Consider the following 26,240-nt stretch of genomic DNA (forward strand, 5'->3'; position numbering starts at 1 on the left):
CCACTACTTATTCTTGGAATGAGCAGCTTGGATTGTATCTATGCCTTGGGATCCTGCCAGGTACTTTTGACCTGGCTTGGCTGTTGCTGGAAAAAGGATACTGGGCCTTGGGCGGATTGGCCTATCGGGGGATCGGGCATCCCCCGGTGGGTCGGTCGCTCTAGTCACGTGGTCTGCCGAGCGTGGCCGTGACAGAGCTGCGCTCAGCAGACCATGTGGTATCTCTGGGGCCGGCTGGGGCGGCGAATCCCCGGGCCGGTCGTCATCAGGAATCCGTCGCTGGGCAGGAGACTGGAGTGCAGCTCAAGGCTGAAGGTTCACCTAGCTGGCCTAATACCTTTTTACTGGCCCTGAATAAAAGCCATCAGTTTTGCTTCCGTGCCAACCACTGATAATCAGCTGTCCCGATTTGACTGTTCCTTGGGAAATATGGTGCAAATATAAACTGACTTATTAAAGTCAAGAGAAGTGCTCACAAGTACCACAGTCAGAAGAATTGCTATCTGTAAGAATTACACTTTTATTTTAATTGAATGATGTGTAAAAAGTAAGTTAGGGAGGACAGAGGTGTGTTTCATTATGTTTTATGTAGATAGTATTTTTTTTTCTGTTTAGAAAAAAATCTAACTGCCCTGGTTACATGAGTATTTATTAGCTAAATGAGTGAGAATACTTGTACATGGGATTTTTTGTAAACAGAATTTCTTACTGCTGTGTGCGCTAAATTTCAGCCACCACAAAAATGGTTTGTGTATATTTATAAGTCATTCTTTTATAATATTTCTTCTTATTTGTATTTCAGGACCACATTTTAATCCCAGTGCTATTCATAACTTTTATGATAATATTGGATTTCTCGGTCCAGTGCCTCCAAAACCCAAAGGTACTGTATCTGTTGGTAAGTCTAAACAATTTGCAGCTTTATTAAGTCATGCCAGTTAAACTATTTTATCCTACTTACTGAAGGAAAAGAAGACTTATAAAATCACCTATTTGTTTGGTGTCCTACCCATACAAAATTTTCAGGACATGACAGGGGCATGAGGATTCTGACAAGTGTTGAGGGTTTTTGGATCCTCACATATGTGCAAACTGCTGGATGCTCTTTCCCGGAAAATACTTCTGGGTGGAACTTCTTGTTTATACCTCCAAGACAATAATAGAAATGCTTTTTTAAAATACAGGGAGGGATTTTATGGCATTATATTAAATAACATGCTTAAGATTTGATCTCATCTAGCAAATAACTAAAGCAGCTTAGTTATATTGCCTTCAGACTGAAATAACAGAACATATTCATGTATTAACACACAAAGACCATACTGAGAAGGTTACCTTGGTAACTTTATCCATTATTCAGTTAAACATCCATTTAACTGTTCTGAATATACCCAGCTAATGTTACCTAGGTAACTTTAGGACAGTGATTTTTCCAATAAGACTTACCTGTTAAGTTTTTCTGGCTAGTGCTGAATATCATGTGTCAAAACTGTATTCCCTTAATAAAAAGAGTGAGGGTTACAAAAACATCAATAGGTTAGTAATCCATCTCATCAACAGTAACACATTAGATAAATTAGACCATCATACTAGACGTTATCAGAATAAATGTGTTCAAAACATTACTGTTGTCTTCTGCCTTATATATATCATTGGTCTAAAGAGTTATAGATAATTTTTTATTTCTTTTTTCTTGCAAGTAAAACAATTATCAAAATTAAGTCAACAGACTTATCTTTCAGATTGTGCAATGTCCATCCTAACGCTGACCAGTTTTTAAGTGCCAACAACACCTTAATTCTCCAAATTAACCAGACCCGGAATCGTGTTTCAAAACTCCGTTCTTCATCAGGGTACAATCTCAAAAATGGTCTAAAAACAGTAAAATTCTTTATAAGTAAAATATAAAAAAGATCAAGCTCATAAACAATACCTGGACATGGACTCACTGAAATAATAGCAGAGTGGCATTCCTACTGGAAGGCCAAGTGAATTACAGCCAACTGGTGGCTAAGATTTTTATTGGATCGTGGCCTGACAATCAAATGATGTAACATGTTAAAAAAAATCTTCAGTGCGCTTGACATGAAATCCCAGTTCATAGCAGAGAATACCAATCAAGTTCATTATTGAGGCCATAAGGATGTATAGTGTTTAAATGAAAAATCCAAAACTGTTCCCTGTAATTAAGGTGATATGCAAGAATGCCCCCATACTTGTTAGTGAGTACATATTCAGTCACACACCATTTAAGATCTGTAAATAAATGTGCTAACCTCACACAATGTTGAACAATTGGAGCTTAAAACTTGTTAGTTGTTATGCAGCTGCGGTGTTCTATAATACGTTTCCGCACCAGGTGGGATGTCCTGCTGATGTATGTTTATCACACGGACAGATGATCATGTAAATCACATTAGAAGCTGTACAGTCAGAGTGGTCTCGAGCCTTGTATGTTTTACCTGTAGTAGTATCACACCAAGAATTGCACGTAATAGATTGTCTACAAATTGAGCACCCTTCATACGCAAAATGACTAATTTCTGCAGGATCAAGGTGAAAATTGCCTGAACCTAGCTCAGGTAGTCATGAGTGTACTACCTAGTCTCGTATGTTTCTCCCTCGTTTGTAGGCTATTAAAGATATATTTGCAAAGACAGAGTGTAATTGTAGAAGTGGCCAATATTTAAAAAACAATGTGGCCACGGCTGATGCTTTCTTAAACTGGTATGTGTTTTAAGATGTATTATCTGGAACATTGTCATCTGAACGATCTAGCAGCAACCATTGCCTATCTGCGTTTGTTGCCCGCTTCAGAGCTCGTTTTATAATCTTGTAAGGGTATCCATGACAGAGAAACCTCCTAAAAAGGGAGTCAGATTGACGTAAAAAATCAGCTGACGAAGAACAGATACGTTTTAATCTCAAAAATTGACCCATAGATAAATTCTTCCTGAGGTGATAAGGACAAAAACTGTCAAAATGTAGGAAATAATTCCTGTCATTAGCTTTGCGAAAAACGCTACTGCTTAAAGAAGTACCTGTTTTAAATATGACAATGTCCAAAAAATTAATAGTATAAAAATGATAGGTCATTGAGAAGACTAAATTGAGATTCAAACCATTAAGCCAGCCTATAAAGTATTGCAAAGAAGGAACATCCAATCGCCACAAAAAGAAAATATTGTCAATTATCTCACTGAAAGGGGGCACATAGTTGAACCATGAGGAGGGCTATAATAGTTGTTGCTTAAATTTAGTCATATATAAATTTGCAAGACTGGGAGCCATAGTGGCTCCCATGGCTGTACCATGTATCTGTTTATAAAAAGAATTTTCAAAAAGAAAATAATTCTCACATAACGCTGTAGAGACCAAATTGTCAATAAATTCAGTAGGTATTCTGTGAGGACGTGTACAAGTTTCCAGTGTAACATGTATAACCTGTAACGCCTCAACTTGAGGAATGCTGGTTTCACATCAAGAGACATAAGCAGCATCTCTTGAACATCATCGACTGTTTCCAGTATCCTCAACATATGAGTCGTGTCCCGTTATATGATTTAGCTGTAGGGAATGCGGGCTGTAAAAACTAATTGAGAAGGATGGAAAGCGGCTCCATCAGGAACCTATGAAGGATACTATGGGCCTCCCCAGTGGGTGTTCCATATTTTTATGTATTTTGGGTACCGTATAAAAAGTTGGAATTTATTTATTTATTTCTTTTGAATTCTTATATACCGACATTCCTGTAAAGTATACAGATCATACCGATTTACAGTGTAACAGAACTGTCGCGAGTGGCGATTACATAGAACATAAAACATTAGAACATCGGAACAATTTGTACATAAAATATTAGAGCATCAGAACATTGGGAACATTTGGAGAATGCAAGGAACAAATGGAAACCTTGTGGGTGTTCTGAGATTACTCGGTTTTTAATGATGCCTAGTATGACGGTCTAATTCATCTAATGCATTATTGTTGATGATACAGATTACTAATCTATTGATAATGCTGAATATCATCCACAGCTGTATAAATTTTTGCAATGCACCCCACACTATTTTTCTTAGCTAAATTTTAGTCTGGGAATAACCAGCTAAATATTTGTTTGTGAGAAGTGCGGGAAATTCAAATCTTGAGGTTGGTCCAGATAACTCAAAGCTTAACTGAACAAACCCTTTTGAATATCAGCCTCATATACATATGTACATTTATTTTAATTTAGTGATGTATAAGAAGCAAGATAGAATGGAGTATATTTATTAGCTAACTGGAAGAGAAATACATGTACTAATAATTAGATTTATTTTTTTTTTTGTAATTTGTAAAAACTATATTTTCTAAATTACAGCCATCGAGAAACTGTTTGTATATTTTATAAGCCATTCTATTTAAACGTTTTCTTGCTTTTACTTGTATTTTAGGTCCACATTTTAATCCCAGTGCTATTCATAACTTTTATGATAATATTGGATTTCTAGGTCCTGTGCCACCAAAACCCAAAGGTACTGTATCTGTTGGTAAGTCTAAAGAATTTAATACAGTGTTGCAGCTTTATTAGGTCATACTAGTCAAAATATTTAGCTTGCTTATCAAAGGAAAAAAGGCTTACGAAATTACTGTATGTGTCTTCCTAATTGTTTCGTGTTCTATCCATACCCAGTTTTCAGGAAATATCAGGGTGGGGATGGGGAAGTGAGGATTCTAAGAGTTGGAAGTTTTGTTTCCACACACATGGATGTTGCAAGAGAAAGGCAAGTGTTTTATGAAATGTGAAAAGGTTATATTCTGTCGATAAGCAGGTTTAATTTAGCCATTACATGTGGGTGACTTCAACTGGCAGCATCAAACAGACTTCTCACTCTAATCTGTAGTGCTTTTAGCTCTACTGAGCATGTGCAGAAATTTTCATGCAGCCGATGCCTCTTGAGCCTCCTCAGGCATTTATTGTCCGAGCTGAATCATGGATGTGTACTGTCTCCTGTATTTTTACCTTCATAGTGGTTGTTTTGATTAGAAACCTTTTTCTGCCTTGCCTCACTGCTTCTGTGGCCACAAAACAGCACTTCTGTGTGCTAGAAAACAAATAAAATCAAAAAGTCTTCCTCACAGAAGAAAGTCAGACCAGAACAAAAAATCTACTATAGCGAGTGGTTATAAGAGCTACCTGTGTTGAAACAGACATCTGTGATCTGTGTTATTGCTGTCTGGGTCTTGGATCAGGACCAGAAAAACTGTGAAGCCTGTTGTTGGATGTCCCCATGCTCACAGGGCTCTGAGGCATTGCTGATGAAGAAAGTGTAAATCTGTCCAGATTCGCAGTAGGTCTTCCTACCATAGTGTGTCATCGTCTGCTGCCTTGGGTAAAAGCTTGAGTAGAAATTCTTCAAAAACTCCCCCTTCCACACAGGTTAAGACCATGGGGTTGAGCAGCTGGCCACTCAGCACCTAAGCAGAAGCAGCATCATTCCCTGGCACCAGCTCAGACTTAAGTGAAGAAATATAAGCATTCTAAGCGCAGTGCATCAGCACTGGCACCATCGGATCATCCCTCTTTGGCATTGGTGACAAATGGAGCATCACATGGTGCATCGACATATTCAAAGCACAATGTATTGCAGCACCAGAAGACTGATATATTGATGTACCTGACACATGGTGCACGATGCATGGCACATCAAAGAGCCGAAGACCCAATACACAGATGCTTGCTATACCGATGCGCATTACTATGATGCATACCGCTTTCAAATACCCAGTGATGCTTTTCCGGCACAATGGATTGGTGCACCCAGTGAAAGCTACAATACAGTTGATGCATATTTCACTCTGTGATGTGTCTGGGAAATTCTTATACCTACCAACTTAATTTCTTCACTCTATACCAATGTCAGCACAGGAGCATGCTCCAAAGGATTCAAGGTCTAGAACACTTAAGTGTTCAACTCCCTTAGACCATTTTGCTTCCTTAGACCAAGCAGCGTTGCCTATACAACAATACTAGCCATCTGAGATCTGCAGGAGAAGATGTAAGACTACCTTTATCTCCTCCAATTATCAGAACGCTAAAGCCCCCTAATTTGATAGTGGAAGGTCTTCGACTGGAAACAGTGGATCCTGTCTGTTCAATAGTTCTGCTTTCTTCAAATAGACAACTTCTTACAATGAAAGTGTCAGAAGATGTCCCTTCACCTACCCCAGTTCAGAGGACGCAGAGTCACTTGACCAAATTGTGGGGCTCATGTGGAGTTTCTTTACCTCTCTGTGCAAAGGAGTGGATAAAACATTCCAGCCTCTTTTTTGAACTGTCACTTCGGCAATTCCATAAATATGAGTCCCACACTCACCCATAGGTGTGCTCTCATCATCAGAACCCCAAGTTAAGGGCTCTTCATTGACACAATTGCAGCAAAGTCTAGCTGATTAAATGTATTGCACCAAGCCGCTCCTCTGAGATCTCAGCCAGAGAACCATCTAATTCCCCTTCTTTGTCACTGGAGTCCTGGGTAAGTGAGCCCATACCTCTAAATTCAGATGAATCTACTGGAATACTGTTAGATCCCCTAGAGATACCTCTCCTCCAGAAGATCTCACCCTTTCAAACCATTGAGAAAATAGGAGTAGCACTGGGTGTTCACATACATAGGATAAAAATCCATGAATACTCAAAATTCTGAATACACTGACTGAACCTGACGCCTTACAGTTCATGACATTCTCAACGTCCTGCTCATGAAATTATGGGAAACACCAATTTCATGTTCCCATATGGCTTGAAAATTAGATTTCAAATATAGGGTCCAACAGTCACCAGGCATAGTTCACTTGCCACACCAGTCCATTGTAGTGGACTTTCTCACGGATGCAATTCATTCATAGCCATACCATACATCGTGCTCCAGTAGAAACTAAAAACGTGTGAGAAGCAGAATCGAATGGTTTATGCACTGACTGGAGGAGGTGACCAACATCTTCTTCCACATCCCAGAATGGTTAAGGGAAGTTGTTCTGATGGAGAAAGGTATTCATTCCAATTCCTCACAGGCAAAGATCACAAACTTGTGGTCAATTTTGGCAAAAGGATATTCCAAAGCGCAGCGCTTTCCACCCACATCACTGTTCTTCAGTTCTACATGTGCATTATCTCCATGATTACCTGAAGCCATACTTGCCTTCTGCTGATCAGAACAGCTTCCCTTAGCCATTCTAAGATGTGAAAGAAGCTATTCCATGAGAAATTGGCAGACCTATCATGCTTGAGCAGAACCTCAGAGAAACAGTCTCCCAGATAAAAGTCCAAAATGGGGTGGTAAAATCTCTCTCCCCGATGCCAGAGCAAGCTGCTCTTTCACAGCATCTGTGTTATCCTTACAAACAAACTTACTTTCACAGATGGCTTTATCAGCCTTTTTAACAGTACTGGCTTCCACCTCTTCCAGTACATTGTCAATAGCAACTTCCAGCCAGACCTAGACAATGGGAACATCATCAGCTGGAAGAGGTGGAAGCTGGTACTGTTGAAAAGTTCTCCACACACACTAGACTGCAAACGAGCCTTCGCATATTATGAAAGACATACTCTTGCCTCATTGTCAAACCAACCAGCTTTTCGTTTCGTACGACCCTAACTGCCTTGGGATTCACCGAACAAACTTTATCCATCTTGTTAACTGATTGCATTCATCGCTGCTATGACTTGGCAGGACATTGACTTAGTCAAGGCTCGTCAGGTACACGAGTACCCATTAAAAAGATCTGCAAAGTGGTCTTCAGACCACATATTCACATCCCATTACTATCTTGATAATATCCCAAAGACTGACAATAGATTTGGAAAAGCAGTTTTACGAAATCTGTTCTTGCTGTAATCCACTTTCCACGGTGGAGTCTAGATTGCTTACTAAGTAATCACTCTGCTACAACCCTCAGCTTGGGATTCCCCACATGTAATGGCTAATTCAACCTATTTATCAAAGGAAGAAGCAAATTTGTTTACCGTAAATAGTGTTTTCCTTAGATAGCAGGATGAATTAGCCATGGAATACCCGACCACTTCTCTGGAGAGTTGACTACACAGTTAGTCAGCTCCCTTACTGACTGAGGAGGCTCACGAAGCAGCGCCCACATGAGAATTTCCGCATATGCTCTGTAGAGGTAAAAGTGTTACAGTTTGGAGAGACAAGTCCATCCAGTGTCACTGGATAGCATCATCCACATGTAATGGCTAAATTATCCTGCTATTTATGGAAACCATTTGCAGTAAATAGACTTGTTTTACCTAACCGCAATTCCTTGCATGAGTTAATATTAAGTTAAAAGTTAGATGCAATTTATGTCTGCAACCAGTACACAGTAGCAGGTCAATCTAAAGGAACATACATGTTTGTTTTAAATCAATATTTTATTTTTAAAAGATTATAAGTTAAATGCTCCATTAGCAATTTGTTGCAACAATTACTTTGACAATTTTCTGTATCACAATTTTGGAATATTTAATATTACTCAAATACCTTCAGTTTTTCTTTTGGAATATTTTAGGAGAAATATGAAGAAAGAAAGCAATATTTTCTTTATTATAATAAATTCATTTTCAGTCTAACTTATTGTTGGCAGGAATTCTTTGTTGTGATGACTCTGGTCATTTTGTGTTGGTTTGTGAAGCTTCTGTACTTGTCTTGATCTGTCTGTGCATCTGCAGTCTCAGGTCTCTGGATCTTCTGTCATATGAGGTTATTTTGCATCTCCTGTCGTCTCTCGTTTTCTTGCTGAATTCACTGCCTGTGTTGGCTTACTTTCTGTTGCTTTATGGGGGGGGGGGAGGGTATTGGGTTCTTTATTTTTATTTTATTCTGTTTTTATAATTTTGTGCAAGAATTCCAGGGATTTAGGTCACATGTTGTATAGTGATCTCATCACCCACCAGGCGTTTGTATTGGTTGGGATGATTAGGTCAGTCTTCAGATATACAGTATATTCACTTCAATCAACATTTAAATATGTATTGAGGTGATTAATGTTCTCCTTTTGTATATTCAATTGTATTAGTCTTGTCTGTCTTTTGAGGCAATCATTATTCATTCTTTTTTTCTGTTTCTCAATCGGTCTTTAGATATGTATTCCATTAAATGACTAATCTGGTCTGGCTTTTGTCTTCAGCAACAATGCTGGGCAGACTGGATGGGTTATGTAACTAAATATTTTCACATTGAGTATGAAATAGTCCAGCATCAGAATAATTAATACTTCAGCACAAAATATCACTCCACCTATGTGGGTGGATTGCGGGATCTATGCGTCCCAGGAAGTAAACTTCTGGGTGGAACTTCTTGTTTATGCCTCCAAGACAATAATATAAATACTTTTTCAAAATATGGGGAAAGATTTTAGGGTATTATATTAAACAACCCATTTGATATCTGTTAAAGCAATAAATAAGTAAAGCATCATAGCTTTACTTTCTTCAAACTGAAATAAGCGAACATATACATATGTTAACATATATAAGTATAATGTGAGAAATTTTCAAATATCCTATGTGAGTGCTTTAAATGCATATTTTCTTCTAACTTTCAAATGGAAACTAACCATGTTGTTTCTCTTTGAAAATGCAAAGTATACTTCATACTTTGTACCTGCTGTTTGTGCATGTGCCCAAGAGATGACAAAATAATGTCATCTCTTAGGTTTCATTTTCAAATGTCCTATCTGCTCTGTCATTCTTCCTTAACCTAAATATGCCCACAGGAACTCCTTTTCTTTATTGCAGCTAATACTAAACATGCTGAGTAATCTCTACATACTATTAGCATCATTTGAGGAGAGCAATTTTCAGTCAGTCCATTTTACCCAGATAAATGTCTTTGAAAATTATACTCTAAAAATATATTTCATTCTAAAATACAATTATTTTATTTATTTTACAGCAACCTACCATATTTCTCAAAGTATGTTGAAGTTGTTAATCTTCCAGTAGAATTCTGCATTGGGTAATTCTCTGTTAAGAAACCCAAGACTGTCATTATTGTCTCATGGTATAGGTTTTGCCACTCCCTTTCTCCCCCCCCCCCCCCCCCCCCCCCCCCCCCCCCCCCCCCCCAGTTATAATGATTTAACTGTAATTTTGGTAACAATACCAATCCGTTGAGCACTTACCCTAGAAGAACATTTATGAATCCACATAAGATGTCAACAGCTTCAGCAAGAGCTTTCATACAATACCAAGTAAGCATGTTGTACTGCTTCCTTATCGCTAAAAATGGTCTCTGAAAACTCGCTGTTTACTGAGTTATAAACATGGGAGGCATGTGACTCTGCTCAGTACAAAACAGATTCTTTTAGCTTTTTCTGGAAAGGGCAAAAGCCTTTTACTGCCCAAGGAAAATAGCTCCCGCTCTTCTGTAGCCCCATGGCTCCTTAATTTGTTTTGTCCGCTAAGACACATGTTCTTTCTTCTGCAGACCTTGAGAAGCTGACTTTTTTCACTCTCTTTTGCCTAGACACCCTATATTTCCGTAGACTGATTTTTTTGGCACACTTGAAGTTTTATTTGCTAAACCAGCCTATGTGGGTTTTTTTTCCAGCACATCCAAGTCAGACCGCCTGGATGAATTTTTTAATCTCTGCGGACTATCCTTTGTAAGGAAGAAAAAATTTCTTTGCTTGATTTTACATCATTGATTTTCTTCACTGTGTATGAAAAGCAGGCTAGCAGCTTCAAATTCTTTCCAAAGTGTAAATTAAAAAATATCCATTAGTGATCATCACATAGTTTTGTATAATGTCTATGACAAGACCATGACAACTCTAGCTATATCTGTGTGAAGATGTTACCCAGACTGATTCAGGCCCAGAAGTAGAAACTTCATGCTTTCTTTGATGATGTGATTAAAGTCCAGCTCTCCAAAGCTGGTAACAAAGGTTTAAACCCCAAGACCATGAAGCTGCACCAACCTTTGGTAGCTAGTCCCAGCAAAGAGGACCCCAGCCTGTTTGGATCCACTGAGGATAGTCCCAGGCATCAAAACTCACTCCTACCACTCAAGCAAGTTGCAAAGAGTCGGCGCCTAGCCTTGAGCAGAGACTTTGAAGCATTGACATGTCTCTTTGATGCCTAGCTTCAAGAGCCAGAAGGCTCTGTACCAATCAAAGCAGCCACATTTTGGAGGAGAGTTCTGTTTCCCAGGCTCAGATAGCACTGTACTCGTTTTCAGAGGTCCAATCTAGAGTGGCAGTGACCTCCAGAGAACTCTGCTATGAGGCCAATCCTGGTATTCTCATAAGCACTTTTTGAGATTTAGTTGGATAGGAGACTTGCTGAAGTCTTTGCTTGACATGCCAAGTATGTTGAGGTCCTTGTCTCAAGCAATTCTTTTCTCTGTGCCTCCCCTCAGTACATAGCATGTCAGTGCCTGCATAGATTGGACACCCCGAGCCTGTCTTGCAATCATCTATGCCTAGTTGAAGTCAGTGTTCAAAACAGGAAGTTTCTCTCAACTCTTGATCCTGCTTTGTCCCAAAACCCACGTGCCGTTTTAGTCCTCCCAGTCCTTAATGCTAGGATGGGTGTGGTCTCAGATATCTTTCAGCCAATGTTTTTTCTGAGAGTCTGAGCAGTCCTGTGGCCCTGGATACATGTCTCAAGAATATCGTTCTAAGGAGGAATACTCTACTGACCCTCTCATAAGAGCATAAGAAGTGCCATTCTAGGTCAGGCCAAGGTCCATTGAGTCCAGCATTGTGTTTCTCTTGGTGGCCAGAACTGGTCACAAGTACCTGGAGATGCCCAGTAGTTGATATATTTCATGCATCTCACTCCCAGGGATAAGTGCTACCTTTCCCAAGTCTATCTGGCTAATAACTGTTTATGGAATTTTCCTTCAGAAACTTGTTTGTTCAACCCTCTTTTGAACCCTACTGTGTAGTTGCCTTGACCACTTCATCTGACAACAGATGCCACAGCTTTATTATGTGCTAATTGAAAAAATAATAATGATTTATTTTAAATCTGCCAGTTGCTAGTTTCATGGCATGTCCCCTAGTCCTAGTGTTATTTAAAAGGGTAAATGAACATTCTTTATTTGCCTGATCCACCCACTCATGATTTTATAAATCTGTCATATCACTTCTCATTCATCTTTTTTACAAGAGCTAAAGAGCCCTTATCTGTTTAGCCTTTCCATCCCCTTGTATCCTTTTTGTCATCCTTCTCTGTACCTTTTCTATATCCGCTATGTATTTTTTGAGATGGGGCGGCCAGAACTGCACACAGTACTCAAGGTGTGGTCGAACCATGGATCTATAAAAAAGCAGTGTTATATTCTCAGTTTTATTGTCACAGTTGTGAGCACTTGGGCTATGGCGTGGTTGATGCAGCCTAGTAAGCAAACTTGCCAGGCCCCTGTTGACAGTTGTCAGACATGTTTCTGCTGGGTCTGAGAGCAGGAGCTTCACCTATACCAGCCCCATTCTCCGAAGGTTGAGCCCATGTGTTCCAGGGGCCGACAGGACTTAGATAGGGTTCAGACAATAGCCAGGTCCAGGACAAGAGTCAGGGCAGGTAGCAATCAAAGAGTTGTCAGGCTCTATAGCAGAGGTCAGTACCAGGCAGCAGGCAGGGAAGTTGGCCAGATCCATAGCAGGGGTCAATACCAGGCAGGCAACAACAAAGAGGACCAAGATGACGGTAGTCCAGGACAAGGCAGGAGTATTAAGTTCACTTAGAGATTAGCCACTGCCATTAGCAATGGTAACATGGAATAGACTTAGTTTTTTGGGTACTTGCCAGGTTCTTATGGCCTGGATTGGCCACTGTTGGAAACAGGATGCTGGGCTTGATGGACCCTTGGTCTGACCCAGTATGGCATTTTCTTACTAGGAGCAGGGCAGAGAGATTAGGAGACAAGGCACAGCAAGGAGATACAGGAAGCAAGAGAAGCACAAGACTAACAGCAGCACTTACTGCGAGCAAGGCAGGAGACTTTTGCTGAGTTAGGATCTGGGAGCATGGCTGGGTTTTAAATGTCCAACCCTCGGTGATGTCATCCTTCTGCGATGATGCTGGTTTCCCACCACAGGGCCTATTAAAACTGGCCAGTGATGCATACATGCACCTTAGGGTTCAGCATGGCCCCAGTTGGAGGCGGTAGTGATGGCAGCATTCATGCCATGTGGAGGGAGTTTCAGCATTGAGTAGTGTCCAGAGAGAGTGTGGCCGTTCACAGAGCTATCCCGCAGCTGGCTAAATGTTACAGTACCCTCCCCCCCAAACCCCCTCCTTAGTCCTCTTTGCTTAGACTTCTGCTTAGACTCTTAGATGATGGAACTCGTTTATAAATCGAGGGCTTGAAGTTTAGAAGCAGGCACCCTTGAGTTCTCCTTGGGCCAAAGTCCTTCCACGAGATGAGGTTTTGTAGCTTATGCCAATCCCTCCTGGAGTCTAGAATTTCTGGAACCTCATCCTCTGTATCTTCCCCCGAAATTACCCCCACAGGTTTAAGAGGGGGACATGAGAGCCATGACAAAAGTATTGGCTTGAGAAGGGAGACGTGGAATACGTTATGCATCTTGAGCACGAGTGGAGTTTCAACCGGTAGATAATGGGAAACGGCCCAATGAACCATGGAGCGCATTTGGTTAAAGGCATCTTGAGATGCAGGTTTGGAGCACTTAACCACACCAGTTTCCCTGGCTTGAATTGTGGTGCCAGCTGGCATGTCTTATTCACTTGTTTCTTGAGTCAGCTAGCAGTTGCAGCAAGGAGCTGGTATATCTTCTGCCATAAGTCTTTAAAGTCCTGGCCAATAATGTTGGCTACAGGCAGGAGACTGACATTGGGTTGGGAAGTGGCACCCTAGGATGTCTGCCACACATGATCTGAAAAGGTGAGGATCCAGATGAACTCTGTTCAGGGGAGGAGTGAGGCCCAGTCATCCTGCCACTTGTTAACGAAAACTCGCAGGAACCCCTTAAGGACTTGGTTGATTCTGTCTGGCCGTTGCTTTGGGGATGATACACAGAGGTAAAATTCAAGGAGATCCTGAACTTTTTACAGAGGCTTTTCCAGAAAGGGGCTGTAAACTGTACTCCTTGATCAGAGAGGATATGCTTAGGTAGCATATGTAGGCAAAAGACATGTTTGACAAAAGGCGGGCTAATTCCAGTGCAGATGGAAGTTCAGGGTGAACTGTGAAGAGAGCCTTTTTGGAGAAGCATCTACCACTACCCAGATGGTGGTGCAGCCATTAGAGAGGGGAAAGTCAGGGATAAAATCAGTGGCTAGGTGGATCCAGGATTCCTTGGGGACTGATAATGGCTGTAACCACCTCCAATGTCGAGCATGGGAGCTTTCATGGACAGCTCAAGAGGAACAAGACTCTATATAGTGCTGCACATCCTGCTTTACTCGCAGTCATCAATAATGTTGGAGCAGTAATTCCAGCATTCTGTCGACTCCCAGGTGTTCAGCCAGGCGGGAGTCATGGCTCGTTTAAGCACTTTTGTCACAGTGTTTTGGGGACCACTGTTTTCCCTGGAGAGACGGGTACAGTAGCTGAGACCACAGTCCTTGCTAGTTAATGATATGCTGAGGAGGCTCTGAGGAGTCTTTAGTCTCGAAGGACCTAGAAAGGCAGCAGCCCATTGATTCTTCCCTGCTAGACTGTACCGGAGCTTGAAATTGAAGCAATTAAAAAAACAATGACTATCTGGTCTGGGCCTGCAGTAGGTATTCCACGTTTTTGTGGTCCGTAAAGATCGTGGTTGAGTGTCTAGCTCCTTCCAATAAATTGCGCCCATTCTTCCAGTGCCACGTTCACAGCCAGGAGCTCCTGAACCTCAATAATATAATTCTTCTCCACCAGAGTGAATTTCTTAGAAAAGAAAAAGCATGGCATCAGGCTCCCTTGGTCATTGTATTGAGAAGGGGACAGCCCCTATTCTAAGGGCAGAGGCATCTACCTCCATGATGAAAAGTTTTAATGGGTCCAGATGGTGGAGAACAGGAGCCCTTAAGAAACTCTTTTGAGGTCATTGAAAGCCTTAATGGCTTCGTCAGGCCAGTGTCTGGTTTCTGCACCCTTTTTGGTAAGGATTGTAAGGGGAGCCGCCAAGGAGAAGTACCCATGCACAAACTGTTGGTAGTAATTCGCAAAGCCAAGGAAGTGTTGCAGAGCCTTAAGTCCCACAGGCTGCGGCCAGTCCTGAATGACCTTAACCCTCTCCAAGTCTATATGTAGTTATGCCGGGAGACAATGTAACCCAGGAAAGGCAGCTTCTCTTCCTCAAATATACACTTTTCGAGTTTCATGTACAAGTGGTCTCGGAGTCTTTGTAACACCTGCTTTACTTTCTCTTGGTGCTCTGCCAGGGAACGTGAGAAGATAAAGTAGTCCTTTTTATCTCTCTGTAAGTTCTTTATTTCAACTTGCTCCAATGTATTCCGCCCCAGAGGCGACAGTTTCAGTTCCTTGTAAACCGGTGCGATATGTATATTATACAGGAACATCGGTATATAAAAATTAAAAATAAATAAATAAGGATGCAACCAGATATACCACCACATAGAAATACAGGAGGTCCCAGAAGATCTCTCTTGCCATATTTTGGAAGATAGCAGGGGCATTACATAAGCCACAAAGCTTGACCAAATACTCATAGTGGCCATCTTTGTTGTTAAAGGCCTTCTTCCACTCATCACCCTTCTTCCAGAAGTGTATAAAGTTATAGGTTCCTCTGAGGTCTAGCTTCATGAAGATTTGTGCCACCGCCTCCCCCCCCCCCCCCCCCCCCCCCCCCCCCAAGTAAGTGGTCAAATAGCTCCATTATGAGGGGTAGCAGATAGAGATTCTTTTGTGTGTTGACGTTGAGGCCCCAGTAGTCTATACGTGGCCTTAATGAGCCATCCTTCTTTCCCATGAAGAAGAATCCCGCTCTGGCAGGCAAGGAGGATAGGCAGATGAAACCCTGTTCCAGGTTCTTTCAGATATAGTTGGTCATAGCTTCAGTCTCAGGATATGAGAGCCCCTAGGAGGTATCTTGCCCGGGAGCAGATCAATTGGGAAGTCGTATAGCCTATGTAGTGGTAGGATTTCTGCCTGTTGCTTGCTGAAGACATCAGCAAATGCTGTGTACTGAGGCAGGAGATCCAACAGAATTAGGGTAAATGTCCGTGTGGCTGTGACTGGTGGATAGACCTGGGAGAGGCAGTTTCCATGGCATGAAATCCCCCATCGGGCTACTGCAGCATCTCCCAGTGTATTGACAGGTTATGCAGCATGAGCCAGGGTAATCCTAGGATGATAGTATTGATGGCCTTGGGTAACACACAGAAGTGTTACCTGGTGGCTCAAAACCTGGTGTAAGGAAGAGAGTTTTACATAAAAACATAGAAATGACAGCAGAAAAGGACCAAATGATCCACCTAGTCTGCCCAACAAGCTTATGCTAGTACCTGCTGTACTGTGCAGGTTACACCCATGCTTATCAGTTTCCGAGACTGTAAAAGTCCAGGCTCTCATTGGATGATGTTTGAATTCAGTTTCCCTTGACCCTTGCCGTGGAAGCAGTGAGATGGAGTTACATCAAAGGTATCAGACTTATTGATTAAGGGTAGTAAAAGCCACATCAGCAAGTTACCCCCATGTTTATTTGCTCCACAAACCATAAAAGTTGGGACCTTTGTGGATTGCTGTCTGAATCCAGTTCCCCTTTTCCTACTGCTGTTGAAACACAGAGCAATGATGGAGATGCATTAACAGTATCAAGGCTTATTTGTTAAGGGTAACAACTGCCACACAAGCAAGTTACCCCCATGTACTCTCTCTTCTTCATTTCCATCCTCTAGCCTTTAGAGATCCACAGTGTTTATCCCATGCCCCTTGAATTAATTCACTGTTTTTGTCTTCACCACCTCCTCCAGAAAGGTATTCCAGGCATTCACCACCCTCTCCGTGAAGAAGTATTTCCTGACATTGGTTATGAGTCTTCGTCCTTGGAGTTTCATTTCATGATTTCTTTCCAAAGGAAAATGTTTGAGAATTGTGAATTATTAAAACCTTTCGGGTATCTAAAGGTCTGCATCATATCTCCCTTGCACTTCCTCTCTTCCAGGGTATACATATTCAGATCCTTCAGCCTCTTCTTATAAGTCTTCCGATGCTGACCCCCACACCATTTTGGTCACTCTTCTTTGGACCACCTTTATTCTGTCTTAATCCTTTTTGAGTACTAAACACAGTACTCCAGTGAGGCCTCACCAAAGACCTGAATAAGAGCATTATTACCTCTTTTTTTCTTACTTGGATATTCCTCTCTCTCTATGCAGCCTAGCATTATTCTGGCTGTAGCTATTGCCTGCCTCACTGTTTTGCTGCCTTCAGATTACCAGAGACTATCACACCAAGGTCCCTCTACCAGTCCATGGACATTATTCTTTCACTGCCCATCACATACAGCTCTTTTGGATTGCCGCTTCCCTGATGCATGACTCTGCACTTCTTAGCATCGAACTTCAGTTGCCAAACCCTCAACCAGTCTTCAAGCTTTCTTAAATCACTTTTTATTTTCTCTACTCCTTCAAGTGTGTCCATTCTGTTGCAGATTTTATCGTTCGCAAATAGACAAACTTTACTTTCTATCCCTTCTGCAATGTCGCTCACAAATATATTGAACAGAACCAGTCCCAAACCAATCCCTGTGGCATGCCACTTAACACCGTTCTATCTTCAGAGTAGGTTGCATTTATCAAAACACACTGAACTGTCAGTCAACCTGTTTGGCACCCACTCCCAAGCTTCTCATTTTGTTCACGATTCTCCTATGTGGGACTGTATCAAAAGCTTTATTAAAATCCAAGTAAATCACATCGAGTGCTCTTCCCTGATCCAATTCTCTAGTTAACCCAATCAAAAAAACCATTCAGATTTGTCTGACAAGACCTTCCCCTGGTGAATCCATGCTACCTCGGGTCAAGCAACCCACTGACTTGTAAATACTTCACTATCCTTTCCTTCAGCAGAGTCTCCATTAATTTTCCCACCACCGAGGTGAAGCTAACTGGCCTCAAGTTTCCAGCCTCCCCTCTGCTCCAACTCTTGTGAAGCAGGACCATCACCACTCTCCTCCAGTCTCGTGGCACCATTCCAGCAATATATTGAACAGGTCTTTCAGCGGACCTGACAGCACATCTCTGAGTTCCCTCAGTATCCTGGGATGTACCACAAAGGCCCCATGGACTTGACCACTTTCAGTTTTCTTAGGTCTTCCCATACATTCTCTTCTGTAAACAGAGTTTCATCTACTCCACCCCCATCCACAGTCTTGTCAACTAGCGATGGTTCTTCTCCAAGGTCATCTTTAGTGAACACCGAACTGAAGTATTTGTTTAATATTTCAGCCATTTCATCTCTGTCCACACATTGATCTTTGTCACCTTTCAGTTTCACTATACCACTTCAGACCTTTCTCCTTTCTCTGATATATCTGAAAAATGTTTTGTAACCTAAACTATTTGGCAATCCTTTCTTCCGCCTGACTTTTTCTTCCTTGATTTCTTTATTTGTCTCCCTCAGTTTCACCAAGCATACTTCCCTGTATTCCTCTTTTTGGAATCCTTGATAGTTCTTGAATGCTGTACTTTTTGCCTTTATATTTTTAGCCATCTCCTTTGAGAACCAGGTAGGTTTCTTATTTCTCTTAAATTTGTTTTCTTTTTTAATGTATAGATTTGTAATTGCTTCTTTTAGTTTGACCCACTGTTGTTCCACCTCTCTCATTTTCTCCCAGTCTTCTAGTTCTATTTCCAGGTACGTCCCCAATTCGACAAAATCCATATTTTTGAAATTCAAAACTCAGGTCTTTGTGTGACCACTCTGTATCCTGTATGTGATATAAACCATACTGTTTGGTGATCACTGGTGCTTAGGTGGACATGTACACGGATATTAGAGACATTATCTTTCCTTAGTGAGCACTAGGTTGAGTATCACTCCCTCTCTCGTGGGTTCCATTACCATTTGTTTGAACAGAGCCCCTTGCATGGCATCCACTATCTCTCTACTTCTGGTAGATTCTACAGAAGGAATTCTTCAGTCTGTGTCCAGCTGATTAAACTCTCCCAACAATCAATACTTCTCCCTTCTTTCCCACCTTTTGGATGTCTTTGGCCAGATCTCTGTCTAGTTCTTAAATTTTAGTTGGAGTCCTGTAAACCACTCCAATAAAACTGGATGTACCATCTTCTTTTTTAGGATGGCCTATAATGGTTCTTCTCTATCCCATATTCCTTGCATTTTAGTTGCTTGGATATTGTTTTTTTACATAAAGAGCTAATCCTCCCCCTTTTCTGTCCTCTCTGCTCTTCCTTTAACAAGTTATAGCCCAGTATGGCCATGTCCCAATCATGAGAATCCGTGAACCATGTCTCCATACATCAACAATGTCCAAGTCCGCTTCCACCATTAGGGCCTACAGATCTGGAATTTTATTTCCCAAACTACAAGCATTTGTGCTCATATCGTTTCAGTTTTTCTCCCTTGATTTGTTGCACTTCCTAGTCGCCTTTTGTGCTTTTTTGAGCTGATTGATTTTATTTTCTCCTCCCACTTCCTTTATTGTTTGGGGGTGACATGCCAACTTCATTTGCCATCCCCATTCTTTAGTTTGTGTCTGATAATATATGATCTGAATTTCTCACTTAGCATCCTTCTTCCTGCTACAGACAAATGTAGAACATCCTTACCATATAGCCTTTTACTGTTCCATACATGCCCCTGGCCTCCAGTGTATCCAAAACCACTTTCTGTGCACCAGGTTTTGAGCCAAGAATTGAAATTATCTATATGGCATAGCTTCTCATTTCCTTTCCATGAACAGGTAATACTTCCGAAAAGGAAGTAGTCTTTGCTGTGTCTTATCTTCTTTCCTAGATTTTGGAAACCTTTCTGTACTTCACGGATGCCATTTCTATTGAGGTCGGATCTTAACATTAATAAGAACATGCCATACTGGGTCAGACCAAGGATCCATCAAGCCCAGCATCCTGTGTCCAACAGTGGCCAATCCAGGCCATAAGAACCTGGCAGGTACCCAAAATCTAAGTCTATTCCATATTACCGTTGCTAGTAATAGCAGTGGCTATTTTCTAAGTCAACTTAATTAATAGCAGGTAAAGGACTTCTCCTCCAAGAACTTATCCAATCCTTTTTTAAACACAGCTATTCTAACTGCACTAACCACACCCTCTGGCAACAAATTCCAGAATTTAATTGTGTGTTGAGTAAAAAAGAACTTTCTTCGATTAGTTTTAAATGTGCCACATGCTAACTTCATGGAGTGCCCCCTAGTCTTTCTATTATCCGAAAGAGTAAATAACCAATTCACATCTACCTGTTCTAGACCTCTCATGATTTTAAACACTTCTGTCATATCCCCCCTCAGCCGTCTCTTCTCCAAGCTGAAAATTTCTAACCTCTTTAGTCTTTCCTCATAGGGGAGCTGTTCCATTCCCCTTATCATTTTGGTAGCCCTTCTCTGTAACTTCTCCATCGAAATTATATCTTTTTTTTAGATGCGGCGACCAGAATTATACACAGTATTCAAGGTGCGGTCTCGCCATGGAGCGATACAGAGGCATTATGACCTTTTCCGTTTTATTCACCATTCCCTTTCTAATAATTCCCAACATTCTATTTGCTTTTTTGACTGCCGCAGCACACTGAACAGACGATTTCAATGTGTTATCCACTATGACGCCTAGATCGCTTTCTTGGGTTGTAGCACCTAATATGGAACCTAACATTGTGTAACTATTATTTTTCCCTATATGCATCCCTATATGCATTTTTCCCTATATGCATCACCTTGCACTTATCCACATTAAATTTCATGTAATTCAGTCCTTGTTGATTGTTGTCTGTATATAGATCCACTTTTCTTCATTCCCCCTGCCGTTGAAGCAGAGAGTTATGCTGGATGTGCATTGAAAGGGAAGTATCAGACTTTCTCCCCTGCCGTTGAAGCAGAGAGCTATGCTGGATATGTGTGAAGTATCGGTCTTTCTCCCCTGCATTTGAAGCAGAGAGCTATGCTGGATATGCGTGAAGTAAAAATGGGCATTATGTTGTCCACCCTTCAGCCCTCAGATAACCGTAACTGATTTGAATGAGTTTTATTTATTTATTTAAAGTTTTTTTTATACCGATATTCGTCGAAACATCATATCAGTTTACATGTAATGTGTAATAGAAGGGAAATACATTAAACAGGGTGAATGCTGAACTTGGAAAGGTATATAGAGGATAGTTAACAAACTTTGTTAGAGTCAAACGTATATCTTAAATCAGGAAAAAGCCATAACATTGCAGTTTGTATTTACAATTAGTTAGTTAACAAGTAGTTAGACTTTATTGGAGTATAAACATTGCATAACATAAATAAGGAATAAGCCATGACATTGGAGTTAATATTTACCATTAGATTGGGCAGATAAGATTGATGCGAGGGGGGGGCGGGGAGGGAAGGGTGGAGGGATAAATAAATGGGGTTATTCCGGAAAGGCTTTTCTAAAAAGCCAAGTTTTAATCTTTTTTTTGAATGAGGTGTATATTTTTTAGATGTTAGAGATTACTAGTAATAAGCCTGCAATTTCATTTTTTTAGTTCCTTCAGAACACTGGGATGTATACTATCCAGTCCTGATGATTTGTTATTTTTTGTTTGTCATTTTGCTCTATTTCATCTTCCCAGTTCACCATGATTTGCTTCCATTCCTCTGAATCATCACACTCAAAGAATGTGTCCAGGGTAGATATCTACTTGCTTTTGTCCTCATTAAAGATTAAAGCAAAGAATTCATTTAGGGGTGAATTTTCAAAGAATTATAATATCCTGTACTTGTGTAACCAATAATAAACATCAAAAGTAAATGCGTACTTCAGGTTTCATATGCACATTTAAGTGCGAAAAAACGGGCGGTTTATGGGCATTCTGGGGCAGAGCCAACAGTTACATATGTAAGTTGTTGTTCTATAAGAGACTTACATGTGCACATTTGGCAACTTGTGTAATTTTACACCTGCTACATGATATCAGACTTGTTTGTATACTTTTGACTGGGTGGGATGAATGGGTGAACTGGGTGGAGTTCAGGCTGAAGAGCCAAGAGGGTCTTGATGACCCAGAGAAGGACTGGGCAAACTGGTAGAGGAATCAGAAAACTGATCATTTCAATTACGTGCTTATGTTTTAAAATATACTGATACACGCGTAAATCAGGTTTTACTCAAGCAAGACCTTTTTTAATTTTGTGCATAAAATATACGTGTATTTTTAAAATTGGTAGGAAAAGTACATATGTTCAATGCATTGAAATACTTTCAATGCATTGCACATAATCATGCATAAGTGCATATATTGCGGGGTAGACGTATGCATATTTTATAATACGCATGTATCTGATACATGCGGGTTATAAATAGTCATAGATCTTCATGCGGCTATATGTGCACGTATGTGCAACCACATGGAGGAGTTTAAATGTCACCCTCTTAGTTTCTATACTATGGCCTTGTCTTTCCTGAGTGCCCTTTTTACCCCTTAGTCATCTCACTGTTATATTCTGGTATGGTTGTGGACCCTGGATTGTAGTGAGAGCTGACTCCACCCACAGGGAGGAGCCCTGTGGGGACTCGCTATGATAGGCGTGGCCTCAGCTTAGATGGACACAGAGAGTAATGAGACTTTATTAGACTGGAATGTAGATGAAGTACCCACCAAGTAGAAGGATAGACACAGTCCAGAGTAGTAATGTTGCCCAGTGATTATATCCCTGGTAGTGGCCCGCGGAATGGGGTTCGCCTGGGAACTCCTCCTCTCGATGTTACATTTCTCAGGGTAAATCTGGTAGTGGCCCACAGTGCGGGGTACACCAAGAATCACACTGTCGTTGGTAAGAGAAGTGCAGGAGGTCAGCAGAGCTGGGTAGATGACGGAACTCACTCTGAAGTGTAGAAGGTGGTCTGCTGAGGCAAGCACGGAAGTGGCCCAGGGTACACCAGAGGTTCCGTCAGCAAGATGATAGCGTACTCACAAGGCAGAATGAGGCTGTGTCCCAATCAAGTTTAGATGGTATCTCCAGGCAGGAAGGCCCTCCGAAGAAGGGATAGCCAGAACGCTACAAGGCTTCTGAGGAGTGGGTACCTAAGGCATTCAAGTTCCAGAGTCAGGAACAAGTTCAGAGTAGCAAAAGCAAAGCGTTTCCAGGTGGAGTGGAATTCAGCAGGAAATAAGTCCTTGCTAACTCGTAGGAAGCATAGGCCAGATAGCTTAAATACACTGGCGGGTGACTTCATGTGGAGGGGCGCCCCCGAGGTTCCCGCCATGACGTGTATAAGAGAGGACCTGGCGTGCGCGTGCCCTAGGTAATGCCTGCTTCAAGATGGATGGGATCGCCCACACCATCCCAGGAACGCTGAGGAAGGCGGTATTTGCAAGCAGAGGCCACCATTCTTCCGAGAATCGCTGGTGCAGGGAAAAAGGAGGTGAGCAACAGAGGTCGCAGCCGTCTGCGACCGATGGGCTAACACTCACATTCCAATCAAATCCCTCACACGTATTAAAAGGTTGGGAGAACGAGAAAGATGTGGCTCAACAGTGGACCAATCATCAAGGCAACTAATCTATATGTCAGAAAAGTAAAGAAAAGCAAAAGGAAAGTGAAACCTATTTGGTTCTCAAAGGAGGTGGCTGACAAAATAAAAGCTAAAAGAACAGCATTCAAGAAATATAAAGGATCCGAAAGGGAGGAGCACAAAGAAGAATATATGGTACAACTGAGAGAGATGAAGAAAGTAATCAAGATGGCAAAAAGTCAAGCGGAAGAAAGGATTGCCAAAGACATTTTTCAGATACATCAGAGAAAGGAGAAAAGTTCAAAATGGTATAGTGAAATTGAAAGGTGAAAAGGATCAATGTGTAGAGAGAGACGAAGAAATGGCAGAAATATTAAACAAATACTTCTGTTCGGTGTTCACTAAAGAGGACCCAGGAGAAGGACCATCACTAGTTAGCAAGAAACTGGAGGGGATTGGAGTAGATGTAACTCTGTTTACCGTGGAGAATGTGTGGGAAGAGCTGGGGAAACTGAAAGTGGACAAAGCCATGGGGCCCGATGAGATTCATCCCAGGATACTGAGGGAGCTCAGAGATGTGCTGGCGGGACTGCTGTGTGATCTGTTCAATAGATCCCTAGAAATAGGAGTGGTGCCAAGGGTTTGGAGAAGAGCGGTGGTGGTCCCGCTTCACAAGAGTGGGAGCAGAGAGGAGGCTAGTAACTATAGGCCGGTTAGCCTCACCTCGGTGGTGGGAAAAGTAATGGAGACGCTGCTGAAAGAAAGAATAGTGAACTATCTACAGTCGGGAGAATTGCTGGATCAGAGGCAGCATGGATTCACCAGGGGAAGATCCTGTCAGTCAAATCTGATTGACTTTTTCAACTGGGTGACTAGGGAGTTAGATCAAAGAAGAGCACTTGAAGTCATCTACTTGGATTTTAGCAAGGCTTTTGATACGGTCCCGCACAGGAGGCTGGTGAATAAAATGAGAAGCTTAGGAGTGAGTGCTGAGGTGGTGGCCTGGATTGCAAACTGGTTGACAGACAGAAGACAATGTGTGATGATAAATGGAATTTACTCTGAAGAGAGAGCGGTGTTAAGCGGAGTGCCGCAAGGATCAGTGTTGGGACCGGTCTTGTTCAATATCTATGTGAGCGACATAGCGGACAGGATAGAAGGTAAGGTTTGTCTGTTTGCGGGTGACACTAAGATCTGCAACAGAGTGGACACACCGGAAGGAGTGGAGAGAATGAGACGGGATTTAAAGAAGCTGGAAGAGTGGTCGAATATATGGCAGCTGATATTCAATGCCAAGAAGTGCAGAGTCATGCATATGGTGTGTGGAAATCCGGAAGAACTGTATTCGATGGGGGGTGAAGGGCTGATGTGCACGGAGCAGGAGAGAGACCTTGGGGTGATAGTGTCTAACGAGCTGAAGTCGGCGAAACAATGTGACAAGGCAATAGCTAAAGCCAGAAGAATGCTGGGCTGCATAGAGAGAGGAATATTGAATAAGAAAAGGGAAGTGATGATCCCCTTGTTGTACAGGTCCTTGGTGAGGCCTCACCTGGAGTACTGTGCTCAGTTCTGGAGACCGTATCTCCAAAGAGACATAGACAGGATGGAGGCAGTCCAGAGAAGGGCGACCAAAAAGGTGGAGGGTCTTAATCAAATGACTTATAAGGAGAGATTGAAGAATCTAAATATGTACACCCTGGAGGAAAGGAGGAGCAGAGGTGATATGATACAGACTTTCAGATACTTGAAAGGTTTTAATGATCCAAAGATAACGACAAACCTTTTCCGTTGGAAAAAAATCAGCAGAACCAGGGGTCACGATTTAAAACTCCAGGGAGGAAGACTCAGAACCAATGTCAGGAAGTATTTCTTCACGGAGAGGTTGGTGGATGCCTGGAATGACCTTCCGGAGGAAGTGGTGAAGACCAAAACTGTAAAGGACTTCAAAGGGGCGTGGGATAAACTCTGTGGATCCATAAAGTCTAGAGGATGTGAATGAAGAGTGGGTGGCTCACGGAAACGATGGCTACTACCTGGTGATAATACCCTTATTCAATAAACATATACACATTAAAGTGACTCCAACATTACTCTAAGCTTCAGCCGCAATGAGGAAATGTGGAAAAAAGGATTTGCATTCACAAAAAAAGCGGGGAGTAGCTTGCTTGTTACGGGGGTTGCTACCCCAAACCAAATAAGATAATACTTCACTTTCAATGCATATCCAGCATAGCTCTCTGCTTCAACGGCAGGGGAGGAAGTTTGACACTTCACACATATCCAGCATAGCCCTCTGCTTCAACGGCAGGGGAGCAAGACTGATACTTCACTTTCAATGCATAGCCAGCATGGCTCTCTGCTTCAATGGTGGGGGGGGGGGGATGAAGAAAGGTGGATCTATATTCAGGCAACAATCAACAAGGACTGAATTACATAGTCTGGATAAACAGATAAGCATGGGTGTAAGCTTGCTTAATGCGGTGGTTAATACCCCTAACTAATTAAGCTATTTCACTTAGATGCAGTTCCAACACTGCTCTCTACATTAATGGCAGGGGTGGAAGGGAAATAGAATAAAAAAGGTTACTAAGAGCCAAGAGAAACATAA

At 41.7% G+C, this 26,240-nt stretch overlaps 1 protein-coding gene across 7 annotated transcripts in view; it reads left to right on the forward strand.

Moving 5' to 3' along the window:
* The window catches only part of TAB2 (TGF-beta activated kinase 1 (MAP3K7) binding protein 2), a 164,198-nt gene that overhangs the window by 125,653 nt on the left and 12,305 nt on the right, over nucleotides 1-26,240 (forward strand). For 4 of the 7 annotated variants that reach the window (XM_029594060.1, XM_029594066.1, XM_029594064.1 and 1 more), the window contains 2 exons: nucleotides 803-898; nucleotides 4,434-4,529. In XM_029594060.1, coding sequence (XP_029449920.1) covers nucleotides 803-898; nucleotides 4,434-4,529 — 192 coding nt within the window. The remainder of the gene's footprint in view (nucleotides 1-802; nucleotides 899-4,433; nucleotides 4,530-26,240) is intronic. The other 3 variants (XM_029594061.1, XM_029594062.1, XM_029594063.1) reach the window with 3 other exon arrangements.

Source organism: Rhinatrema bivittatum, chromosome 3 (assembly GCF_901001135.1).
Source record: "Rhinatrema bivittatum chromosome 3, aRhiBiv1.1, whole genome shotgun sequence".
Lineage (NCBI taxonomy): Eukaryota > Metazoa > Chordata > Amphibia > Gymnophiona > Rhinatrematidae > Rhinatrema > Rhinatrema bivittatum.